The 23,449-nt window shown below is 40.4% G+C and overlaps 1 protein-coding gene across 6 annotated transcripts in view; it reads left to right on the top strand.

The window, feature by feature from the left end:
* RAP1GDS1 (Rap1 GTPase-GDP dissociation stimulator 1) overlaps positions 1 to 23,449 on the top strand; it is a 199,672-nt gene that overhangs the window by 107,842 nt on the left and 68,381 nt on the right. For 4 of the 6 annotated variants that reach the window (XM_016192391.2, XM_016192392.2, XM_016192390.2 and 1 more), the window contains one exon: positions 18,803 to 18,949. The exons of the other annotated variants lie outside the window; for them this stretch is intronic. In XM_016192391.2, coding sequence (XP_016047877.2) covers positions 18,803 to 18,949 — 147 coding nt within the window. The remainder of the gene's footprint in view (positions 1 to 18,802; positions 18,950 to 23,449) is intronic. 6 annotated transcript variants of the gene reach the window in all.

The raw sequence follows: 23,449 nt of genomic DNA, 5'->3' as shown, positions 1-23,449 counted from the left end.
TGCTCCAAATTTAGTGAATTCCGTCCTTGTGGTTGCTTTAGGGTCCCTTTGTTCCTCTTCCTCTTAAGTACTCAAGGCATGCCGTAAGGTCATTTATTTGAGCTTTTTCTTGTTCTATAATATGTGATTGTAAGGCTATGAGTTTCCCTCTCAATACTGCTTAGCTGTGTCCCAAATATTTTGATAGTTTGTGTCTTCATTTTCATTTGTTTCAAGGAACATTTGAATTTCTTGTTTGAGTACCTCTCTGTCCCAGCGGTTCTTAAGCAGTATGTCTTAGAGTTTCCAAATTCTGTTACTTTTAGTAATTTTCTGTTTGTTGTTGAATGTTAGCTTTACTCCACTGTGGTCTGAGAAGATACTTGGGATGATTTCAATGCTCTTGAATTTGTTGATACTGTTTTTGTGGCCTAACTTGTAGTCTATCCTTGAGGATGTGCTGTGTTGACTTGAATATAACGTGTATTCCATTTCTTGGGGTGAAGATCTCTGAAAAAGTCCAGGAGTTATAGTCTGTCCATCTCTTCATTTAATTCTCGTTTCTTTGTTGATTCTCTGCTTCGTTGATCTAAGTATGAAAGTGGCATGTTGATGTCTCCCACTATTTTGTATTACTATTGATTTATTTTTAACTTCTTTCAGTATATGTTTAATGTATTTAAATAGGCCGTCATTGGTTGCATAGATGTTAATAATTGTTAAATCTTTTCGGTTGATTGATCCTCTAATCATTATATAATGGCCTGCTGTCTTTATTACTGTATTTAATTTAAAGTTTATGTTGTCAGAGATGAGAATGGCTGTTACTGCCTTTTTTTGTGGTCCATTAGCCTGTATGATAGTTGTCTATCCTTTCACTTTATGTCAATGCATATGGTTGGGTTGTGTTTTCTGATCCATCCTCCCACTCTGTGCCTTTTAATGGGTGTATTTAATCCATTGACATTTATTGATATTATGGAGTTAATCTATTATAGTGTTATTATTCAACAATTTTTGGTTTTGCTCTTATATATGGCAAGTATTATAGTGATGTTCTTGTTTATAAGAGGTCTTTTGTTCCTCTTTCAGGGTAGGCTTGGTGATGGTTGCCTCCTTTAACTGTTGTCTGTCTGAGAAGGTTTTGATGCTTCCATCTATTTTGAATGAAAGTCTAGCAGGATATATTACCCTTGGTTGAATCCCTTTTTCATTCAGGGCTCAATAGATATCTTGCCATTCTCTCCTGGCTTTTAGAGTTTGAGTGGAGAAATTTGCTGATAGTCCTATGGGTTTTCCCCTGTATATGACTTGTTTCTCTCAGCCTTTAGGACCCTTTCTTTATCCTTCTTTTCATTGTAACTATGATGTGTCTTGGTGTCTTCAGGTCTGGTTGATTCTGTTTGGGACTGTCTGGGCCTCTTGGATCTTAATGTCCTTTCTGTTGTTTAGGTATGGAAAGTTTTCCTCTATTATTTCCTCTTGGAATGTTTTCTTCCCCTTCCTCTCTTTCTTCCTCTGGCAGGCCAATTATACGAATGTTACTTCTTTTGAGGTCATCCCATATGTCTCTGTTGTTGTTTTCAGTGTCTCTCTATCTCTTTTTGAGTTCTTTTACCTCTGTCTTAGTTTCCTCTAGCTCATCCTCTGTGTGGCTAATTCTGTTTTCTGCTTCTATTAGTCTGCTTTCCCTTCCCTCAGCTTCTTTCTTTAGTTCAGTTATAGTATTAGCTTGTTCTGCTAATTGGCCTTTTAGCTCAGCTATTTCAGCTTTCATTTCTCTAGTTACCTGAATGTAGCTTGTATTTTCTTTGAGTGTCTAATCTGTTGTTTTCCTAATTCTGATAGCCCTTTCCTCCATAGTTGTCTTCATTTTGTGATTATTAGGTTTATTATTGCTTGCATGCTTTTCTTATCTATGGTTCCTTCTGACTGATTTAGAGATTCTTTTGGGCTCTTGTCCTGATTCATTGTGGTAGTAGTTTTATTTACTCTTGATTTAACCATTTTTTTAAAATTGATTTGGTTCTTATTTTTCTGTTTTGGCGTTCTTCAGTTGTTGTGTTTTGAGTACAAGCCACACTGTACTAAAGACTTTTATGATAGATACAGTCACCAACCTCATGCATTACAACAATAGTAACTGAAGCAGGAATTGATTCAGTTCAACTAATACCAGTTACCCAAACCAATCCTCCACTCTAAGAAAAGGTAGCAACCAAACAAAAGAAAATGAAAAAGAAAGGAAAAAAGGAAAGCAAGAATAGACAATTATGTGAGTCTAATGTCCGCTATAAATTCTAGGGATCGATAGAGAAGAAAGGTAAGTAGAGAAGACACACACACACACACACACACACACTCCACGCCAAGTCAGCTTTCTTCCCCAAAATAATTCACAAGTGAGTATCAGAGAATTCAGCAAATGAAAGAGGAAGGAAGAAATGAATAAACAAAGGATGGAAGAAAGAAAGAAAGAGAGAAAGAAAAAAGAAAGAAAGAAAAAGGAACAACAGTGAAAGGAAAGAGTTTTTTTTTTAATTAGCTAGGAGGAGGGAAGAAGGAGAATGGAAGGAAGAGGTAGAGCTAAACAAGTTCCTATCACAATGGATAGGATACCCAGTCACCTGGCAATGGAAAAAACAACAACAGTTAATTTTGGTCAACCTGAAGAAGGTGGATGGAAGAGGGACATGCGTATATAATAATAGTAGTAATAAAATAAAATACTGTAAAAATCCCGTAACAGTCAGTCTGCAGCTTGAACTGCTTTGGATTAGCTGTAGGCAGCCTGAGCAAAGACAACCAGTTGTACGGAGTATCCAAAAAGGAAAAAACCCTCCAAGTAGACTTTCACAGGTAGGGACGAGGCTCTGATTGGTCAGGTATTTTGTCACTCTAATAGAGCTCCAGTGACTTAAAAGAGAGAGAGAGAGAGGGAGAGAGAGAGAGAAGTTAAACATAAAGGAAAAGGCTTGGATATATTTTTTAATTATTTATTTTTTATTGGATTGAGATAGAGAGAAATGGAGATAAGGGGTGTTGTTAAAGTTCTGGGGGCACCAGCTGGCTGGACTAGCGTCATGGTGGAAGACAGAGACTCGGGGACACATGGTTGGGCTGAGAAGCTGCAGTTTAATCTTTATTCACAAACGGGCAAATCACCACACCATGTGCTTCCCCATGTTTCTTCCTCCGCTGGTGCTGCTGGGACTCTGGGCGTCCTTAGCATACCGGGGTGGGGTGAAAGAGGGGCGTGAAACTAGCAAGGACCAAACCATTTCTCTCAGAGGTAGGGGGAAGGGGACCAAACCAACACGAAGAATACCAACATATTCCCCCTTTTCTTTTTAACTAAATGACCACAGTATCAGGGGTGTGAGGTGAACAGAAACCTATATCGTACAGGCATTAAAAAAGAAACTGGCACAAACATGGAGAAACATGTAAGCGAGTAACAAGAACCAGTGTGCTGCCAAGGGAAGACCTGAGGGGGCCATTTTTTGCCTCTGGGCAAAACTTTATCAGTTTAAAAAAACATTTCCTGCCTCTGGGGGGCGTACTTGCCTCAACAGGCATTTTCTAGCATGGGGGGAGGGTGAGGCCTAGAGTCCCAAGGCATGGCTGCAGTCAGTCTTTGAGAAACCCAGCAGCATAAAGGAAGCTGCTAGTTTTGTGCAAAGTGTCCGAGGTGTACCAGTGAGTCCGATAGAAGTCCAAAGCAGATGTCCACCGAAGAATTGCCAGGGGGTGAATTGTTGTACGTCTGTCTCGATGGGGAATGTCAGCCATCGGAATTCTGCTTTTCTGTAGAGAACTTGACAGCTGCAATTTACTTACTATGAAACAAACTTGTAGCAGGTTAGAAGTTTATCACAACTGATAACTCTATTACAATTAGAAGTCTTTTTTAGAATGATTTTAAGGTTGTTTAAAGTTTACACAATAGAATGTGAAAATAAGAATCAAGGAAAGAAAACCTCAGGCATGAGAATCATTAGCATAGCCATTGTGTAGTCTACCATTTCTAATAGAGAAGGTAATCGAGAGTTTTACATATCAACAAGTCTATTTAACCTTTTGTTACACCCATTCAAGATGGAGACACACCCTAGGTGTACGCAGGTTTTATTTAGACCAACTTGGTTAAAATATATTGATTTTTAACTAATTTTTTACCTCAGACTTTAAATGTAAGTTAATTTTATCTTTATGAGAATTACATTGAAAACCTTTTTCATTTAACTTTGTCTGCTAAGAATTTAGCCTTAAAGTTATGTTTTTAACCTTAAAGTTACTGTTTATCAAACTTTAAACACACACATAAACATGGTCTTTAATACACAAGGAGAGAAACCTTTGTTGCGAAGACATGTCATTTTAAACACGAATTTAGATCTGTACTGTCTTAATTGTTGTTGGGGGGTCACCATCCGGAGGTGGCTTCCCGTGCAGCTCCACTTCTAGGAATTGCAGGTTGCAATCTCTGCACGAATCTCTGCATATTATAGCTCATCTGCCTTCAGACCCAAGCTGGAGATCTCGGCCAGGGGGCCCAGTTTTGGCAGGGAGCCCGCAGTCTCCGGGTGGTCCGGGATCTGTCCAGACTTCATAGCACGAGGGCGGCCGGGCCAGCCGTGCAGAAGGCGCGGGCCGAGCTACCACGGGGTGGCGGCCAGGATAGGCTGCCATGGCCCTGCCCCATGGCCCTGCCATGTCGGCCGAGCAGTGTGTAGGGAGCCCACGCCCAATGCCCCGTGCCACGCGGCGGAAAGCCGGCTCATGCGGGTTGGCATTGGCATTGGGCTCCTGCAAGCTGGCGTTGGGCAGAAACCACAGAGTGGTCCAGAGATAAATATTCCAGAAACAGCAAAACAGTCTCGTGAAGAAAGGGCAGAGGCCTTTGGAGATCTCTTCACAAGCAGAAGAGAAGGCCATAGTGTATAGAGATAGCCAAATTGTCTTCACTTATCTGAGAGATGTGCAGGTCAGGTCCACGTGGGCGCCATTTGTTGTTAAAGTTCCGGGGGCGCCAGCTGGCCGGGCTAGCGTTGCGGTGGAAGACAGAGACAGAGACTCGGGGACACACTGCTGGGCTGAGAAGCTGCAGTTTAATCTTTATTCACAAACGGGCAAATCACCACACCATGCGCTTCCCTATGTTTCTTCCTCCGCTGGTGCTGCTGGGACTCTGGGCGTCCTTAGCATACAGGGGCGGGGAGAAAGAGGGGCGCGAAACTAGCAAGGACCAAACCATTTCTCTCAGAGGTAGGGGGAAGGGGGCCAAACCAACACGAAAATACCAACAAAGGGGGAGATAGGAAAAGAGACAGAGAAACACCTGCAGACCTGCTTCACCGCCTGTGAAGTGACTCCCCTGCATGTAGGGAGCCGGGATCTCGAACCAGGATCCTTAGGCTGGTCTTGCGCTTTGCACTAACTGCACTTAACTTGCTGCGCTATTGCCAGACTCCCAGGAAAGGGATTGGAATCACACGCCTGGTGAGCCAGCAATCTTGGTAAAGAAAATAGCTCAACGGGAAGCCTGCTAGAGGTATAGCTCCAGCTTCTGGGGCTGGTTCTGGGATGGGGGTGAGGAGTAAGCTCAGATATAATCCAAAGATTTTCCTTTTTCCCTGCTGGCCTCCGTTTGTCAGCCCAAGAGTGAGTTATGCGACTGTATTTTCGTGTCACTCTGAATAGCCTGTGTTCACCATCCTACCGACAGCCCAGTATCCTACCCTATACAGAAAATCCCAGGTTGCAAGCTGCTGCTTCTTGGAGCTTCCTGGTGCTCACGTGGGTGGTCCTGCAACCAAGGTAGCCGCTGGCTTCCCTGTTGCCAATTCAAGAGATTGCACAAAAAAGAAGTGAACTCCAGGGGAAAAATCAGGTATGAACAACCCGATTTATTCAGAAAAAGACAAGACTTATATAGCAGAGTGAAACAAAGAACATTTTTCACATATGTCAGTAATCATGGGTTTCCAAAAGGTCAGTACCCTTATGATGGGAGGGCTAAGCAATGACGAGAATTGATAGGGGTAGTGTAAGGTCAGGATGAATAGTTACCATGAGGCAAAGATGTTAATTAACTAAAGGTATTCAGAAAAGCATGGTGGTTAAACCTGCAGAGTGAGATAAAGCAGAGAAAAACAGAATATTGATGTAAGATGTAGTGATCAAAGAAAGAGGAAATAATGTGTGCGGGTCTTACTGTTAAGTTACTGACAAGGTAGGGTGATGGAGTATAGTTTGTATGTGATCAAAGATGGTGAATTTAAGTGAACTTTCAAGCAGGCAACCATTTGGTTTGTAGCAGGGGAATGAGTTAAGTGTTAGAGGTTGCTGGCTTTTGTGAAGACTGGGAGACTGTCAAAGGGGAACTGAGTCAGGAAAGCTTTTCCCTCCAAGCTTTATCCCTGAAAGGGAGAGACTGACAGATGGTGTGTCTTTTCATACCTCCATTTCAAGGGTGGGGGAGTTCCCCTATGCTCTACCATACTTTCACATTATCCCACAGGAGTTCAGGGCAGCTGCTGCTCCAAAGTCGCCATCTTGGCTCCCCCCCCCCCCCAGTTGTCTTTTAGAGAAAGTGCTACACCCATCAAGATAGGTCCCGGTGGAAGAAACAAAAACACAGTTCCACTCCTGCCCTTGTGACATTTGTCATGATACGCAGTAAGCACCATCACAAGGCTGCAGGCATCAAACCACAGTGTAAACCATACAGGGATAGCAAGCACTGCTGCATGTCCAATGTAGCTAGAATAGGAAATCTGTTGCCTTAAAGGTTATCAGAGGTGGTGGTTTTAGAGGATAGAACATATACTTTTTGACCAAAAAAAAAAAAAAAAAAAAGAGTCAGAAATATGTTTACACTAAGGGGATAATTTTATAGAGTTGTTTTTTTTTTTCCTTCAAATGATAGTTTTTGCTTTTAGGTGATCTTAGTTTAGATTCCTCTACATTTTTTAGAAGTACAACTTCACAGACAGTATAAGGAGACTCTCATAAAACTTTTCAGTGTGGAACTTGGAGCCCAGAAGAAACTAGGATGACATATTCAAGGCATTAAAGGATTAGGTACCACCTGTGAATACTTCATATTGCAAGATAATTATTCAAATATAAGGAGTAATAAAAGCCATAACAAATATGCAAAAGGTAAAGGAGTTTGCTACAGCCAGACCTGCCCTGCAAGAGTTACTGAAAGGGGTGACACAGAAAAAGAAGCCCATAACACTTAACTCCTAATAAGGCACTACACAGTAAAACATACCCATAAATGCAGCCCACAGAAACACAAGACAACTACGAAATATGAAAAAATAGAGGAAAAAAATGGATAGAAACAGTTCAAAGAAATGGTGGTGAAATAAGGCCAATTTTAAAGACTTTAGATAACAGTAAGTAGAAAGCAGCACATATACAACTACAATGCAAAATAAGCTTAGAAAAAGAAAATTACATAAATACCTTGGAAAACCACCCACAACAACTGGCAGATAAAACATAATGAAAAAGACAGGGGCTAGAGAGACAACATAATTGTTATGCAAAAAACTCTCATGTCTGAGGCTCTGAGGTTTCAAGTTCAATCCCCAGCACTGCAATAAGCCAGAGCTGAGCAGTGCTCTGGTGTCTGTTTTTTGTGAAAAATAAGTAATTAATAAGTCAAACTACTTAAAGGAGCAACAAAATCAGGAAACAACTAGAAAACAAAGCAGAGAAGGTCAGTGAATAAACTGAATGTATTACTAATTACCTGTGAATGGTCTAAATTTACCAACAAAAAAACACAGAGTTGATGATTGTATAAAAATAAAGAGTGTAAGAAACAAGAACAGAAAGGGAAAACACAAAGTAGAACTTGAACTGGCTGTGGTGTATTGCACCAAAGCAAAGGACTCTGGAGAAGGGGGTAGGGGATATTTGTATGTGGGGGCAGGCTTGTTGTCCTGGTGCATGATGATGGGAAATGTTCTAAGTTGGGGTGAGAGTGTCTTGCAGACACTTGCCATGATGAGAAATTAGTCTCTTATGTCGACAGCTGTTCTATAAACCAATAGCCCATAATAAGGTGATTTTTGAAAAATACAGATTCAGTTGATTCCATGTTTACCAGAAACATGCATCTGAAATGAAGACAAACATCCAAGGGGTTAAGGGATCATTCAACACATGCAAATTAGCCAATGTTATATGCCACATTAGCACACAGAAAGATGAAAAGCATGATTATATCATTAGATGCTAAAAAAATAGATTCAGCACCCATTTATTTATGGTAATGACCCTTAATAAATTGGGAATAGGAGTAGAGGTGAGAGTTTTTTATAGACACTTATCATGGAGAGATGGGAGACTATACCCATGTGTCGACTGTACTATGAACCATTATCCCCAATAAAGTTATTTGGATAAAAATTAAGAAAAAAAAAAGGAAGCATATCCCATGTTCATGGATAAGAAGAATGTCATTCAGATGGCCATTCCACCTAAAGCAATTTGTAGATTCAAAAATTACATTATTCAAGGAAAAACAGCAAACAATGGTAAATTTGTGGAGGATCACAAAAGACCCCATACAAGCAAGCAATTCTGAGAAAAAAGGAAAAAATATGGAGGAATTGTGTTTCTTGACTTCGAAGTATACTACAAAGCAAAAGAAATTAAAACAATGTTGGTATGGAAACAGTAATCAGCACTCAAACTAATAGCACAGAATAGAGAACCCAGAAAGAATCCCCAAAACATGGGACTCTAATATATAGCACAGAAGCCCAAACCATTCACTGTGTTAAAAGAAAGTGTCTGCAATAAATGTTGTTGTAGGACTGGTCAACCACATACGAAAGAAAACAGTCCATCACTTAACACCCCCCCCAAAAAAAAATAACTCATTGGATTATAGGCTTAGATATTAGACTTGAAATTATAAAATAAATAGAAGAAACATAGGTGAAACACTTCAGGACCTCAGCATTGATGATGCCCATTGGAAACACAACCCCATGGGCAAGAAAACTAATGAAAGAATAAGCAACTTGGACTATATCAGATTAATTCTACATATCAAAGAAACACGCAGTATGAAAAAAGGTCAACCAAGCAACTGGTGGAAAATATTTGCACATGACATCTGACAAGGTATTGATATTTACAAAGAAATACAGCCATCAACTCAGTGGAAAAAAAAAGAGCAAACAAACTGAAAAGACAGTTTTCTAAAGAATGCATTTCGGGTGGCACACTGACATGAAAATGTGCTCCACGTCACCTTTCATTAGGGAAATGCAAACTTAAGACCACTGCCGTGAGCCAGCCCCAGCAAAAGTAATTAAGAGTTCCTGAAGGAAAGGGGGAGTCAGTGAGATGAATGAAATGAGAGAGACACATCAGCTGCTTCAAGTGCAGGAGAGGCACCTCTGCCCTGTCTGTAGAGGTTTATTATTTAAACACTTTTTGCCTGTATATTCGGAGGCTCCAGTTGGCCGCGCTAGCTTCACGGGCGGGTAACAGACGACCAGAGACGTACTACTGGGCAGGGAAGCTGTATTTCTTTATTCAAGAACAACGATTCATAAACTAAGACAAACTAATCACCAAACAGAACTCTGCTGCCTCTTTCCCCCGCAACAGCGCCAAGCATTCTCTTACTCTGCAACTCTCCAACTCTCGAACTCTCTCAGGGTTCCTTGGGGCGGGGCCAAGCAGGCCCTTGAAACTAGCAGGACTGATTGAATTTTCTTGGCGGGGGAGAGGTAGAACAACCCAATGTAAAGCATACAACAATTCCCCCTTGTCTTTTTAACTAAATGACTACAGTATCAAGGGTGTGGGGTGAACAGAAACCTATATCATACAGGCATTTTTTAAAAAAAACTGGCACAAACATGGAGAAACATGTAAGCAAGCAACAAGAACCAGTGTGCTGCCAAGGGAAGGCCTGAGGGGGTCATATTTTGCCTTTGTGGGCAAAACTTTATCAGCTTAAAAAAAACATTTCTTGCCTCTGGGGGGCGTACTTGTCTCGACAGGCATTTGCATGGGGGTGGGGAACGGCCTAGAGTCCCAAAGGCAGCTGGCTGCAATTTACTTACTATGAAACAAAACTTGTTATTAGCATAACCAAAGCACAATCTAAAATTTTTAGTAGAGAAGGAATTTGAGACTTTTACATATCAAGAACGTCTTTTTAACCTTTTGTTACACCCACAAGATGGAGACACACCCTAGGTGTGTGCAGGAAAGGAAACCTCATGAGAATAATTAGCATAGCCATTGTGCGATCTACCATCTCTAATAGAGAAGGTAATGGAGAGTTTTACATATCAACAAGTCTATGTAACCTTTTGTTTAGACCAACTTAGTTAAAATATATTGATTGTTAACTAATTTTTACCTCAGACTTTAAATGTAAGTTAATTTTATCTTTATGAGAATTACGTTGAAAACCTTTTTCATTTAACTTTCACTAGTAAGAATTTAGTCTTAAAAGTTACTGTTTACCAAACTTTAAACATACACATAAACATGGTCATTAATGCACAAGGAGAGAAACCTTTGTTACGAAGACGTCATTTCAAACACGAATTTAGATATGTACTGTCTTAGTTGTTGGGGGGGTGCATTGTCCAGTGGTGGTCTCTTGGGCAGCTTCACTTCTAGGAATTGCAGGTTGCAATCTCTGTACAAATCTCTGCGTACTCCAGCTTGTCTGCCTTCAGACCGGACCGGCAGCTGGAGATCTCGTGTGCCCAGTTTCGGCAGGGAGCCCGGGGGTCCGGGAGGTCCGGGATCGTTCCAGAATTCATAGCATGAGGGCGGGCGTGCCAGCCTTGTAGAAGGCGTGGGCCTAGGTGCCCAGGGGTGGCGGCCATGATAGGCCACCGCGGCCCTGCCCCATGGCCCTGCCATGTCTGTTGCCCTGTTCCATGGCCCTGTCATATCTGCTGCCCTGCTCGCAGTGGCCGAGGAGCGTGGAGGCATCACGATTCCAGTGCCCTGCGCCACACGGTGGAGAGCTGGCTCCTGTGGGCTGGCCTGCGTGCTGGCATTGGGCTCCTGCGTGGTGGCATCAGGCTCCTGCGTGTTGGCATCGGGCTCCAGCGTGTTGGCATCGGGCTCCTGTGTGGTGGCGTCGGCCTCCTGCGGGCTGCGGGACTGCAGGCGCGGGGCGCGGTGTTGTCTGAGCGCAGACGGCTGGCTGGCTGTTCCACCAGGTGGAAAAAGCAGCTCCGCGCCTCGCCTCCCGCCTGCTGGCTATTCCCGCTGGCTGTTCTGAGTTCGCCCGAGCGAGTGGAAACCACAGAGAGGTCCAGAGATAAATGTTCCAGAAACAGCAAAACAGTCTTGTGAAGAAAGAGCAGAGGCCTTTGGAGATCTCTTCACAAGCAGAAGAGAAGGCCATAGTACATAGGTAGCCAAATTGTCTTCACTTACCTGAGAGATGCGCAGGTCAGGTCCACCTGGGCGCCATTTGTTGTTAAAATTTGGGGGCTCCAGCTGGCCGGGCTAGCTTCATGGGCGGGTAACAGAGACGACCATAGACACACGGCTGGGCAGGGAAGCTGTATTTCTTTATTCAAGAACAACGATTCATAAACTAACCCAAAAGTAATCACCAAACAGAACTCTGTTGCCTCTTTGCCCCGCGACGGCGCCAAGAACTCTCTTACTCTCGAACTCTGGAACTCTGGAACCCTCTCGGGGTTCCTTGGGGCGGGGCCAAGCGAGCCCGCGAAACTAGCAGGACTGATCCAATTTTCTTGGCCGGGGAGAGCTAGAACACCCCAATGTAAAGCATACAACAGACATCATGTAAGATTATTTTCATTAACATCAAGGATGTAGATGGCATCATGCATGATCGTTTTCATTATCAAGAATAACCTTAAACAACATTATTATTATAAATATGTTTTACTTAGAAAGTTCCCTAGGTCTGGCGCATCCTGATCTCCCCTTGAAAGTTTCCTGGGTCTGGGGTAGCCTAAATCTACCCTTGAAACTTTCCTTGGTCTGGAGTAGTCTAAATTTTCCCTTGAAAGTTCCCTTGAAATGACCATCTGTGTTTTGACCATCTCCCTGTTCTGACTATCTGTATGAATAAACATTTCTCCCTAGAACTAAATCTAATAGCTTTTCTTCTTAACCCATTCTTGGATGGGTCTAACTAGATCATAATCCAGGTTTTCTTTTGTAATGTAGTAAGCTGTCCACCTAAAGAAATCTTCTACTGTAAAGCACAGACCATGGGGACTCTCCTCTGGTTAACCTTTACATATGTGAAAGTTCACTAACTTTCAGCTATATGAAAGTTTACTAACTTCTACCCATATATTCTAACATTAGCTATTTAACTACACAACCTTTATACTCATCATGGATGCCTACGTGTGGAAGCAGGGGGTTTGTGGGTGAGGGTAAACAATAGAGCCTTTTTATAACTAAGTTGAAGACCACAGTCTGTCACTCATACTATAAGCCACCTGTAATTCTGGCTTTTGGTCTGAGTCCAGCTGATTGAGAAGCTGTAGTGGTGATAATTAGCTCCTTTTCTGAAAGCCTTTCAATGGGTACAACAGCTTCTGCTCCTAGGCCATTTTTAGTCTTGTCACACTGTCATAGTTGCTGTCTATTGTAGAGCCAGATGTTGTAGTGCGCGGGCCGCAGAGAAGAGAGAGAGAGGGTCCGGAGCGAAAAGGAAACACAAATCTTTATTCGCGCTGGCACCTCAGAGTCGGGTGTTAGAGAAGCAGGTTGGGCCACGTGGAGGTAGAGAAAATGGCCGCCTCACGCAGTAACCTTTCCTGCATCTGAACAACAGAGTGGAGCGCCGGCAAGAGAGTAAGGTGCGTAAAACGAAGGGTTTTTATAGGAGTAGTTTTCGCGAGAATGGGAAGGGGGAGGAGTAACCATAGCACTCCAGAATAGGATGATAACTCTCGTGAGAATGGGAGGGGGGAGGAGTAACCAAAGCACTCCGGATATTGCGGGGATATAGACTATGTCCTGAGGGCACAACATGGCTGAACAGGCACTCCGAGAATGTCCCAACTCTCCAGGGAACTAGCAGTAGCCTGAGGAGACAACATGGCAGATGTGACTGCATTGGCACAATTTCCCAGCATCTCCCCCTTTCCTTTTATCTAATGCCCAGGGAAACAGTGTGTAAAGTCTATGAACTACTCAGGGTCAGTCTATGAAAAACCAGCAACGTGAAGGGAAGGAAGCTGCTGTAAAATTGTCTAAAGTGTCCAAAGGGTATACCAGCAAGTCCGATAGAAGTCTCAGTCCAAAGTAGGTGACTAGGGGGAGAAATGGCAGGGGATGAAATGCTGCATGAGGAAGGTCAGCCTCTGGAATTCTGCTTTTCTGTAGATTGTGAGCTAGAACCGCCAAAATGTGACAGGTCAAAGCAAAAGCAGGAAAGGCAGACAGCCAGTAAAAAGGTTCTGTCCTTGGAGTCTGTGAATCAGATTCTTCAGATCGCGTCAGGTGACATCTAGGGTTTCGGGGGGTGTGCCACTGTAGTCATGCCATCTAGTGGGTGATGTCAGGGTGTGCAGGGGTCCAGATGTTTTTTTTCTGGGATTCCTGTGGAAGAAACATAAACAATCTGCTTCTCGTGGTTAGCAGGGCATCTGATTTGAATGCTTTATAGAAAAAGAGGTTTGGTGCCTTGACCAACTGAGTATTGGGGGATGTATCTTTCCTATTCATTTATGATTATATTTTATATTATTTGTCATGGTAGTCAGCCGTTTATCTGGAAGGTCCTGGGTGATTCATGGGGAAAAAGACCTTATCTTTTAACAAAGACTCTAAGGTATAGGGAAGCGGGAACTATCTTATCCCTTTTTTTTTTTTTGTATCTTGCCTTTTGTTGCCCTAGTTCTTGTTGTAATTATATTGTTGTTATTGCTGATATTGTGGTTGTTGGATAGAACAGAGAGAAATGGAGAGAGGAGGGAAAGGCAGAGGGAGAGAAAGATAGAGTTGGAGAGAAACAGGGAGAGTCAGAGAAAGAAAAATGCCATAGCACTTCTCCATTGGTTCCTCAAGCCAGGTGCTCCTGTGTGGGAGGCAGGAGCACTGAACCTGGATCTTTATGCATAATAAAGAATAGAATAGAATTTACTTTCTGAGGCATCTGAGGGCCTGTTTTTTTTTTTTTTTAATGTATTGTTTTGTTGTTGTTACGAAGTGTTTGAAAAGTTTATTACGGGACTTTATTTAGTTATTCTTCAACTACATCCAGGTTAGATGAAAGAGCATGAGTTGGGAGTCAGGTGGTAGCACAGTGGGTTAAGTGCATGTGGTGTGCAGCACAAGGACTGGCATAAGGATCCCGGTTTGCGAAGCAGGTCTGCAGGTGTGTCTATTTTTCTCTCCCCTCTCTGTCTTCCCTCCTCTCTCCATTTCTCTCTGTCCTAACAATTAAAACATCAATAACAACAACAAAAATAACTACAACAACAAAAAATAACAAAGGCAACAAAAGGGAAAATAAATATAAAAATTTTTTTAAAAAGAGCATGTTTTCTTCTGTTGATAGAAATCAAGGTGAAGTGTTCCCTATCTTCTTTTTTTTCTATTTTATTGGAGTATTAATGGTTTACAGTACTGTTGTTGACACATGAATACATCAATAGCCCAAGGTCCTTTCACACACACCCCCTCCTCCCCAGGGTCTTTTTTGTTTTGGTGCAGTATACCCCACCCAGTTCAAGTTTTGCTTTGTGGGTTTTTTTTTTCCCTTCTGATCTCCTTTCTTAAGTCCCACCTATAATTGAGATCATCTCACATCTCTTATTTTTCCTTTTCTTTCTTTCTTTTTTCTTATATATCTCATTTAACATAATGGCTTAAGTTCCATCCAAGATGAATCAAAGGACATGACTTTATCATTTTTTTTTCCTCCAGGGTTATTGCTGGGCTCGGTGCCTGCACCATGAATCCACCACTCCTGGAGGCCATTTTCCCCCCTTTCTGTTGCCCTAGTTGTTGCAGCCTCGTTGCGGTTATTATTGCCATTGTTGACGTTGCTTTTGTTGTTGGATAGGACAGAGAGAAATGGAGAGAGGAGGGGAAGACAGAGAAAGAGGGGAGAGAAAGATAGACACCTGTAGACCTGCTTCACCACCCGTGAAGCGACTCCCCTGCAGGTGGGGAGCCGGGGGCTCGAACCGGGATCCTTACGCCGGTCCCTGCGCTTTGCGCCACGTGGACTTTATCATTTTTTTAACATCTGAGTAATATTTCATTATATATCACACAGCTTTCTTAGCCCAAATCTTTGATCCATTTGTAGTTTATTTTTGTGCATGGTGAAATATAGTGGTTCAGTTTCATTCTCCTACATATTTCAACTCAGTTATCCTAACACCATTTGTTAGAGACTCATCTTTCTTCATTTAATATTTTGCTACCCCTCCCTTGTGAAAAAATTAGATGTCAGTGTCATGCTAGCATCTGGAACCTGGTGGTTGAAAAGAGAGTTAACATACAAAGCCAAACAAATTATTGACCAATCATGGACCTAAAGGCTGGAATAGTGCAGATGAAGAGTTGAGGGGTCCTTCATTTTGTAGATAGCTGGTAAGCATATTTTAGTTATATTCCAAAGGGTCTGTGGCTATACTAGTTTTTTTTTTTTTCTTTTTTCCCCTGAGCCTGAAATCTGATATGCAGTGGATCCAAGTTATTTTCTGGGGAGATGATATCATGGCTGGAAAAGGGACCAGAAAGCTGGATCATGCTAGCATGATGCTGACCAGACTTCCCTGGACAGACAACCCCACCAATGTGTCCTGGAGCTTGGCATCCCCCAGAGCCCCACCCTACTAGGGAAAGAGAGACATGCTGGGAGTATGGATCGACCTATCAATGCCCATGTTCAGCGGGGAAGCAATTATAGAAACCAGACCTTCCACTTTCTGCATCCCATAATGACTTTGGGTCCATACTTCCAATGGGTTAAAGAATAGGAAAGCTATCAGGGGAGGGGATGGGATACAGAGATCTGGTGGTGGAAATTGTGTGGAGTTGTACCCCTCTTATCCTTTGGTTTTGTCAGTGCTTCCCTTTTATAAATAATAAATTAAAGAAAAAAACGGCTCCCTTAAAATCATGAATAATTGAACAAATAAATCCCATTTGAACATTAAAAAGAAAAATTAGGTATCTATGGGTGTGAGAGCTTATTTCTGGGTTCTCAATTCTATTCCACTGGTCTTCGTCAGTTTTGTTCCAGTCCTGGGCATTTCTTATTACAGTGGCCCTATAGATGGAGATCTAGGAGTGTGATGCCTCCATTCTTGTTCTTTATTCTCAAGATTGTCTTGGCAATCCTAGGTATTTTATGATTTCAGATAAACTTTTGTAGTTTTTTTTTCTGCTCTCTCTTTTTAAAAATAATTTTTATATATATTTATTTATTCCCTTTTGTTATTGTTGTAGTTATTACTGTTGTTGATGTTGTCATTGTTGGATAGGACAGAGAGAAATGGAGAGAGGAGGGGAAGACAGAGAGGGAGAGAAAGACACCTGCAGACCTGCTTCACCGCCTATGAAGCGACTCCCCTGCAGGTGGGGAGCTGGGGGCTCGAACCGGGATCCTTATACCGGTCCTTGCACTTTGCGCTACCTTTGTTCTGCTCTCTTAAAGAAATTTGGTGCCACCTTGATGGGGATGACATTAACTCTGTATGTGGATCTGAGTGGAATAGTCATTCCGATAATGTTTATTCCAATCCATGAATATGGTTTATCTTCGATTTCTTTGTGTCTTTGTCTGTTTCCATGAATAATGGCTTGTAATTTTCAGTGCACATATCTTTCACTTCCTCTGTTAGGTTTCTATAGTAAATAGGTTTAATTTGGGGGGCTCTTCTTCTAACTTAGTGTTTGTATAGAGGAATGTCACTGATTTTTGTATACTAATTTTGTAGCCTACCTTCCTACAATATATGGCTTAATAATTTCCAGAAGTTTCCTGCTGGATTCTTTAGCGTTTCCTGTGTATACTGTCATATCATCAGTAGTCAACAGTTTAGCATCTCTTCCAATCTGTATCTCTTTGGTTCCTTTCTCTTGCCTATTTGCTATGGATTTGCATCATTACATTTCTTACCCTCCTCTTGGTTTTACAGAAGAAGCATTTTCTTACCTTTACCCATCTATGTTAGTTTCTGTTGTTGTTCACAGGTGGTGCTTAGTTCTTGGTATGTGAATTATGGTGGGAGGGGAAGAGCTCTGAAGAAATGACATAGTATTATGGTGTCTAATTTTCCTTAAACAGAGCCCCAGTCGTGGGGAAGGGGAGGAAGATAAATGGGGAGAGACCCCAGACTGATTTCTGAAAATAGAAATTCTGCTGCCAGGCAGTCTGACCCCATCACCAGAGTCTCTATGGCAGCTGAGACACCTTAGAATTTGACAGGTTACCACAAGGGTATGGTGTTCAGTTCCCTGGCTTCTGTGAACAGTTTTCTGGGTCTTGCACATTGGCCTGTGGCTTCTATAGCTCTAAACAGCAGTTCTGAGCTCTTTTTTTCAGGCCGTTTGGTCCCCAAGTGGTTCCCTGCAGGCCCTTTAAATTTGCCACATGTATTTAAAGCAATTGAAAATATGGTGCCTGCTGGCAGTATAGTACCTTTTCTGCTTGAGTCCTTCTCTCCCTTACCTCTTATTATAGTAGTCAGCAACCTTCCTTGTGTAGTCAGCAACCTTCCCAGGTGTTCTCTGATGAAATTTGTTATTTTGTTGTAATATTTGTTTCCTGGGGAAGAGCCAAAAGTCTGTGACTAGGTTGCCATAGCATTCCACCGAAGTTCCCAAACCATTTGCCTTTTAAAATTTGTCATATAAAAATAAGAAATTTAGACAGGCATTCTTTAATCTCTTTCCATTTCTATATTCAGTATTTAGAAAGCACTCTGAAAGTTTACATGTTCCAGTAGTTACATAATGTGTTGTTGTTTTTCTAAGATTTATGTATTGATTTATTTATTAGAAAGGTAGGAGGAGAGAGAGAGAAAGAACCAGACATAATCACTGTGGTACATGTGTTGCTAGGAATCGATTTGAGACCTCATGATTGAGAGTCTAATGCTTTATCCACTGTGTCACCTCCCTGACCACGTAATGTGTGTTTTATATAATGCAGTAAGATGTACTTAAAACAAAGGTTTTCATGACCATCATTTGATACCTGACTATAATGTCGAAGTACATTTTGCATGGTATAGAATGGAGAGGATAAGAAAAAATGAAACACAAAACGGTATACCAAGACCTGAAAAAAAAAGGAGGAGGAGATCACTTGTTTGTTATTAAAGAGGCCCTATTCTGCTTATTGTTATCTAGAATTATACTGTGCCCCAAACATTATTCTTTGATAATAGCTGCCTATGATAACTACTGGTAAATTTTGTAGTTAATGATTCCCAAGCTGAGAAAAAAAATCTAATATAATAGCTTTTAATTCCAGTTTAGTCTCTTACATAGAGTTATTTGTGAGAGAGCAGTAGAACTTTTTATGTCTTAACTCCAAGATGCAGAGAACCTCTTGAAGTTTCAGTATCATGCCAATCAGATTAGTCTTTTATTCTCTTGAAAAAGTAGCTATCTCTTTTTCCTGTCTGCTTCCATTTTCATGTTTCCTTTTTTCCAAAAATACCTTTAATACCCTGCCTAGATTTCTTTTCTACTTATTTGTTAAATATGGAATAGTACTGTTATGTTTTATATTTGAATTTTAAGGTAAATTTATTTTTCTTTTATTTTTAAATTTTGATTCTTTGTTTTACAGATGAGGGCAGAAGTGCAGTTGACCAAGCAGGTGGTGCACAGATTGTAGTTGACCATTTAAAGTCCTTGTGCAGTGTAGCAGACCCCGCCAATGAGAAGCTCTTGACTGTCTTTTGTGGCATGCTGATGAACTATAGCAATGAGAATGGTAAACAAAATTGAAAACTTGCTTTATCTCTTGGGTAAAAACTAAAAACAATCATTTCCAGTGCGTAAGACAAAAAAATAGGGAAATATTGTGCAAATAATTTATAAATGGTGTATAGAATTACTAACTATTCAACATTAAATTATGATTTAAAAATACAAAATGGTCTAATTTGCTGAATGGAACTAGTTTTTGAAAGGTTACCCATGTGAATGTCAAAAACAAAAAATACAAGGGTATAGTTTAAGATTTGTTTGACATGGACATTTTAAATAAGCAATATAAAAATAGCTTCGTGTCTGTTACTTTGCACTAATACCAAGAATAGTTTCAAACAAAAACTGTCTATACAGCTGAAATCATTTTGTGTAGATACTAGATTTTCTTGCAAGTCAAAATATTTTTAAATTAAAGTCTAGTTAGGAAAATAATGTTTAAAGCATTTGCAATATTTGATTTTAGAAATTTAACAAATATTTGTATATATATTCATTTTCTCTGTAAAACATTCAGCAGCTAGCAAAAATAAGGTTAACATTTTTTAGTCTATAGGGTTGTTAAATAGACATAAAAGGTGTCACTGTAATGTTAAATATCATAGAAATCTATATAGTGATAATTTGAATTAATAGATGAAGTACTCAGAATACTAGTAGGTTCCTAGAATCTAAATCAAATAGTCTTTGGTTTCTTTCATAATGGCATTTGAAGTAGTTTATGGCAGGGCTTTTAATTTTTATATTTTATGTAATACTCTTTCCTTTCATGTATCTAGAAGCATATAACCCTTCAGGCACATTTTCAGTTTTGTTAGCTGTGTCCAGCAAGATGCTCAATTTTGAAAGATAAACATTGATGATGATAGACTTCTGACATGTGGCCTTCGAACTGGTGCCAGGTGTAGTGGTGAGGGCAATGAGTGCTTGGGGGGTTGCCCGTCTCTTCTCTAACCAATTGTTTATGTAAGCAATTTGACCAAATTGGGCAGCTAAGCGTCTAGCTCTCCATTTGATACCCAATCTTTAAATGTTGTATCACATGTGCATTTTTCACATTATTCTCACTAGTCAGAGTAAGTCCTTATGTCAGCATCTTAACCAAGGACTACCAGTGTTAAATTTCTGTTATACATTAGTCCATAATATTAAATGTATAAGTTAATAAGAAGTTACTCTTCACCTGCAGGGGAGTTGCTTCACAAGTGGTGAAGCAGGTCTGTAGGTGTCTATCTTTCTCCTCTCCTCTGCCTTCCCCTCCTCTTTCCATTTCTTTCTGTCCTATCCAGCAACAACAAAAAGTTAATCTTTAGTTAATTGATTTGCTTGCCTATTAAACTCAAACTGTTAACAAAGAATAATGTTTGACCAGTTGCCTTTATTTTTTCTTGCCTTCTGGTAGAATCATCTTTTTTTTTTTTAATATATATATTTCCTGAGCCTGTGCATGCACAGTGTCACCACACTGGGCCAGCTTTTTCAGATAGAGAGGGAGAGGCAGAGAGATGTGCAGATACCACGACACTGAAGCTCCCCTCAGTGCCATAGTGCTCCAGTGCACTTTGTCAGGCCTTGAACCTACACTGTGCACATAGCAGCAGGTGAGCTATCTCACCAGCTCCTTGGTGGAATGATTTTGGGTGAGGAAGTGTCCAGAAAATGAGCAGGAAAAGCAGAAGTGAAAGAATATAGATAAGTAGCCTGCAGCAGATAAAGTATTGACTGGTGTCACATGTGCCAGAGTGATGCTCTCATTCACTCTCTCCCCCTCTATATTTTATTAAGAAATTTTTTTAAAAAATTGAAATTTTTAAAGAAATTTTCTAAACCCCTTCCTCATAAAAGGAATTCAGGTAAACTGCCAAATGAGTAGCTATTTTGTAAATCATTGAAATTTAACCTTAATACACAGGTATCAAAATTATATTAATTTCTTTTACACTGAAGTGAATTAATTGTGTTAATTAAAAATAATTGACTAAAGTATTCATGTTACCTCCTTTTACAATTTCACTTAGGGCAGGTGTTAAGTGGGAATATGATTTAGAAAGATAAATGAGAGTTTAGGAGGTGACTCATCTGGTAGAGTGCACACATTACTATACTCAAGGACCGTGATTCAAGCCTTTGGCCCCCACCTTCAAGGGGGAAGCATCAAAAGCAGTGAGACAGTGCTTTCTCTCTGTCTCTCTTGATCTCCTCCTCCCCTCTCCGTTTATTTCTGTCCATTCACATAGAAGGAAAGGAAAATATGACCACCAGGAGCAGTGGGTGCAGACACCCAGCCCCAGTGATAAACCTGGCAGCAGCAGAAAACAGAGAGAGAATATATATACATATAAATACATATATAGGAACTTATATATCAGTATTTCAACTTGAAATGTAAAGAATTGTTATGCATATAATTTACTCTTCTTTTGAGGAAGCTTTGAGAAAATCTGTATAAAGTGTAGCCAATGGCTACATGGTCCTTGGAAACATTACTGAGTAAAATCCAAAGGACAGTATGATTGAGTCAAACTTACTGGAACCTCTTCTTCCCTCAGCTTTCCTTTACTTTTTTCTTGCACAGGGATCTTAATTTGTAAAGTGAGTCTTTTTTTCACATAATGCTGTTTTACTTGGTTATATTCTGGCTTATGTGGCACCAGGGAATGAGTCAAGGTTGCATGCACCACCCCATTGGCCACACAGCTGAATTATACTTGAGGTCCTGTGTTTATCCACTGTGCCACCTCCTGGATCAACAGCTGAATAATGAATACAAAACTCTAGAGCTTTTGAAATTTAGGAGACAGTTGAAGGAACTGAAGTTTCTTTTTATGATTACTCACTACTGAATTTCAGTGAACCAGGTTTTGCTAGTTTATGAGTACTGTATTTGACTATTCAGTACCTATCTACTACTCTGGTAGGAGTTAAGTTTACCTTTGGAATCAATAGCTTACACCCTATTTATAATTAGGGATTTATTCTGCAACTCCATAAGTGTTTAGTTTTTTCTTTGTTTTGTTTTGTCTTATTTTAATTTAAATATAAGTAAGTACTGAAAACTGTCACAAAGATCTGCCAACATAGTGTTTCTGACAAGAACATTTTTAAATTGTTAGTCTTAAAAGTATATCAACACCAGAATGACACCCAGTTATCTGGATTCCTTCCCATCTGCAGTCTAAGCATTACCAACTTTTAAGCCCATAAAACAAATTTCCTAAATACATACAAAGTGGGTGTGTTATAAAAATACTTAGTAAAAACACTTTTGTACCATTTGATAAAAGAATATAAACTTTAAGGTAAATTTTGTAACTATAGAGGTAACTTAGCTGTATATACTTTTTAATTTTTATGTATTTTTATTATTTTTTAATTTTTTATATTTGTTTACCCTTTTTTTGTCCATGCTTTTTGTTTTTGTTATAGTTCTTGTTGTTGTTATTGATGTCGTCATTGTTAGGACAGAGAGAAATGGAGAGAAGAGGGGAAGACAGAGAGGGGGAGAGAAAGACACCTGCAGAACTGTTTCACCGCTTGTGAAGCGACTTCCCTGCAGGTGGGGAGCCGGGGCTTGAACCAGGATCCTTATATACACTAGTCCTTGCGCTTCGCGCCATGTAGCTTATCCTGCTGCACTACTGCCCGACTCCCTATTTTTATTTTTTGAGCAAGTGTTACAAGATTATATTTCTCTCAGGGTTGTAATTTCATAACTCCTCTAAATTTGAAGTCTTTAAAGTCATAGGCTATTAAATTTAAAAGATTTGTTGTTTTGTCTCCTCACTTGTGAAACAATTTAAACTTCTATAGGTAAGTACTTATATAAGTAAATCATGTTTAAATAGAATGAAATGAAATGTGTTGCTTGATCAAAATGTCAAATCTATTCTTTTTGGAAAAATTGTATCTGGTTTTCACATGGAAAGAAAACACTCTTCAGGTCAAAATAGTGTTGAAGCAGAGTATTTTCCATGTCACCTTTCACTGTTTCATGTATGTGAATATGAAATACTAATTAGTACCTGTGCAAAGTACTGGGTCGTTGTACGTGGTAATATGTATGCTTAACTGGTGTGCCACTTCCCAGCCCTGGGATACATTTTCTATACAATCTTAAAACATTACTAATTAGTAATTACTAATTAGTTCTTTGCACAGGTACTAATTAGTATACCATATTCACATACATGGAATAGTGAAAGGTGGCATGGAAAATATTCTGAAACAGTGCCGAGTGGTGGCACACCTGGTAGAAAGCATATATTACAGTGTGCAAAGAACCTGCTTCAAGTCCCCAGTCCCCACTAGCAAGGTGGGGGAGCTTCACAAGTGATGAAGCAGTGCTATAGGGATCTCTTTTTTCTCTTCCTCTTTGTCCACCTCTTCCCTCTCAGTTTCTCTCTTACTCTATCTATCCAAAGTAATAAAATAAAGAAGAGTATAGGGTGAGAGTAGATAACATAATGGTTATACAAAGGAACTCTAATGCCCGAGGCTCCAAATT

This window comes from Erinaceus europaeus, chromosome 3 (genome assembly GCF_950295315.1).
Source record: "Erinaceus europaeus chromosome 3, mEriEur2.1, whole genome shotgun sequence".
Lineage (NCBI taxonomy): Eukaryota > Metazoa > Chordata > Mammalia > Eulipotyphla > Erinaceidae > Erinaceus > Erinaceus europaeus.
This window is presented reverse-complemented; position numbering and strand designations above follow the sequence as displayed.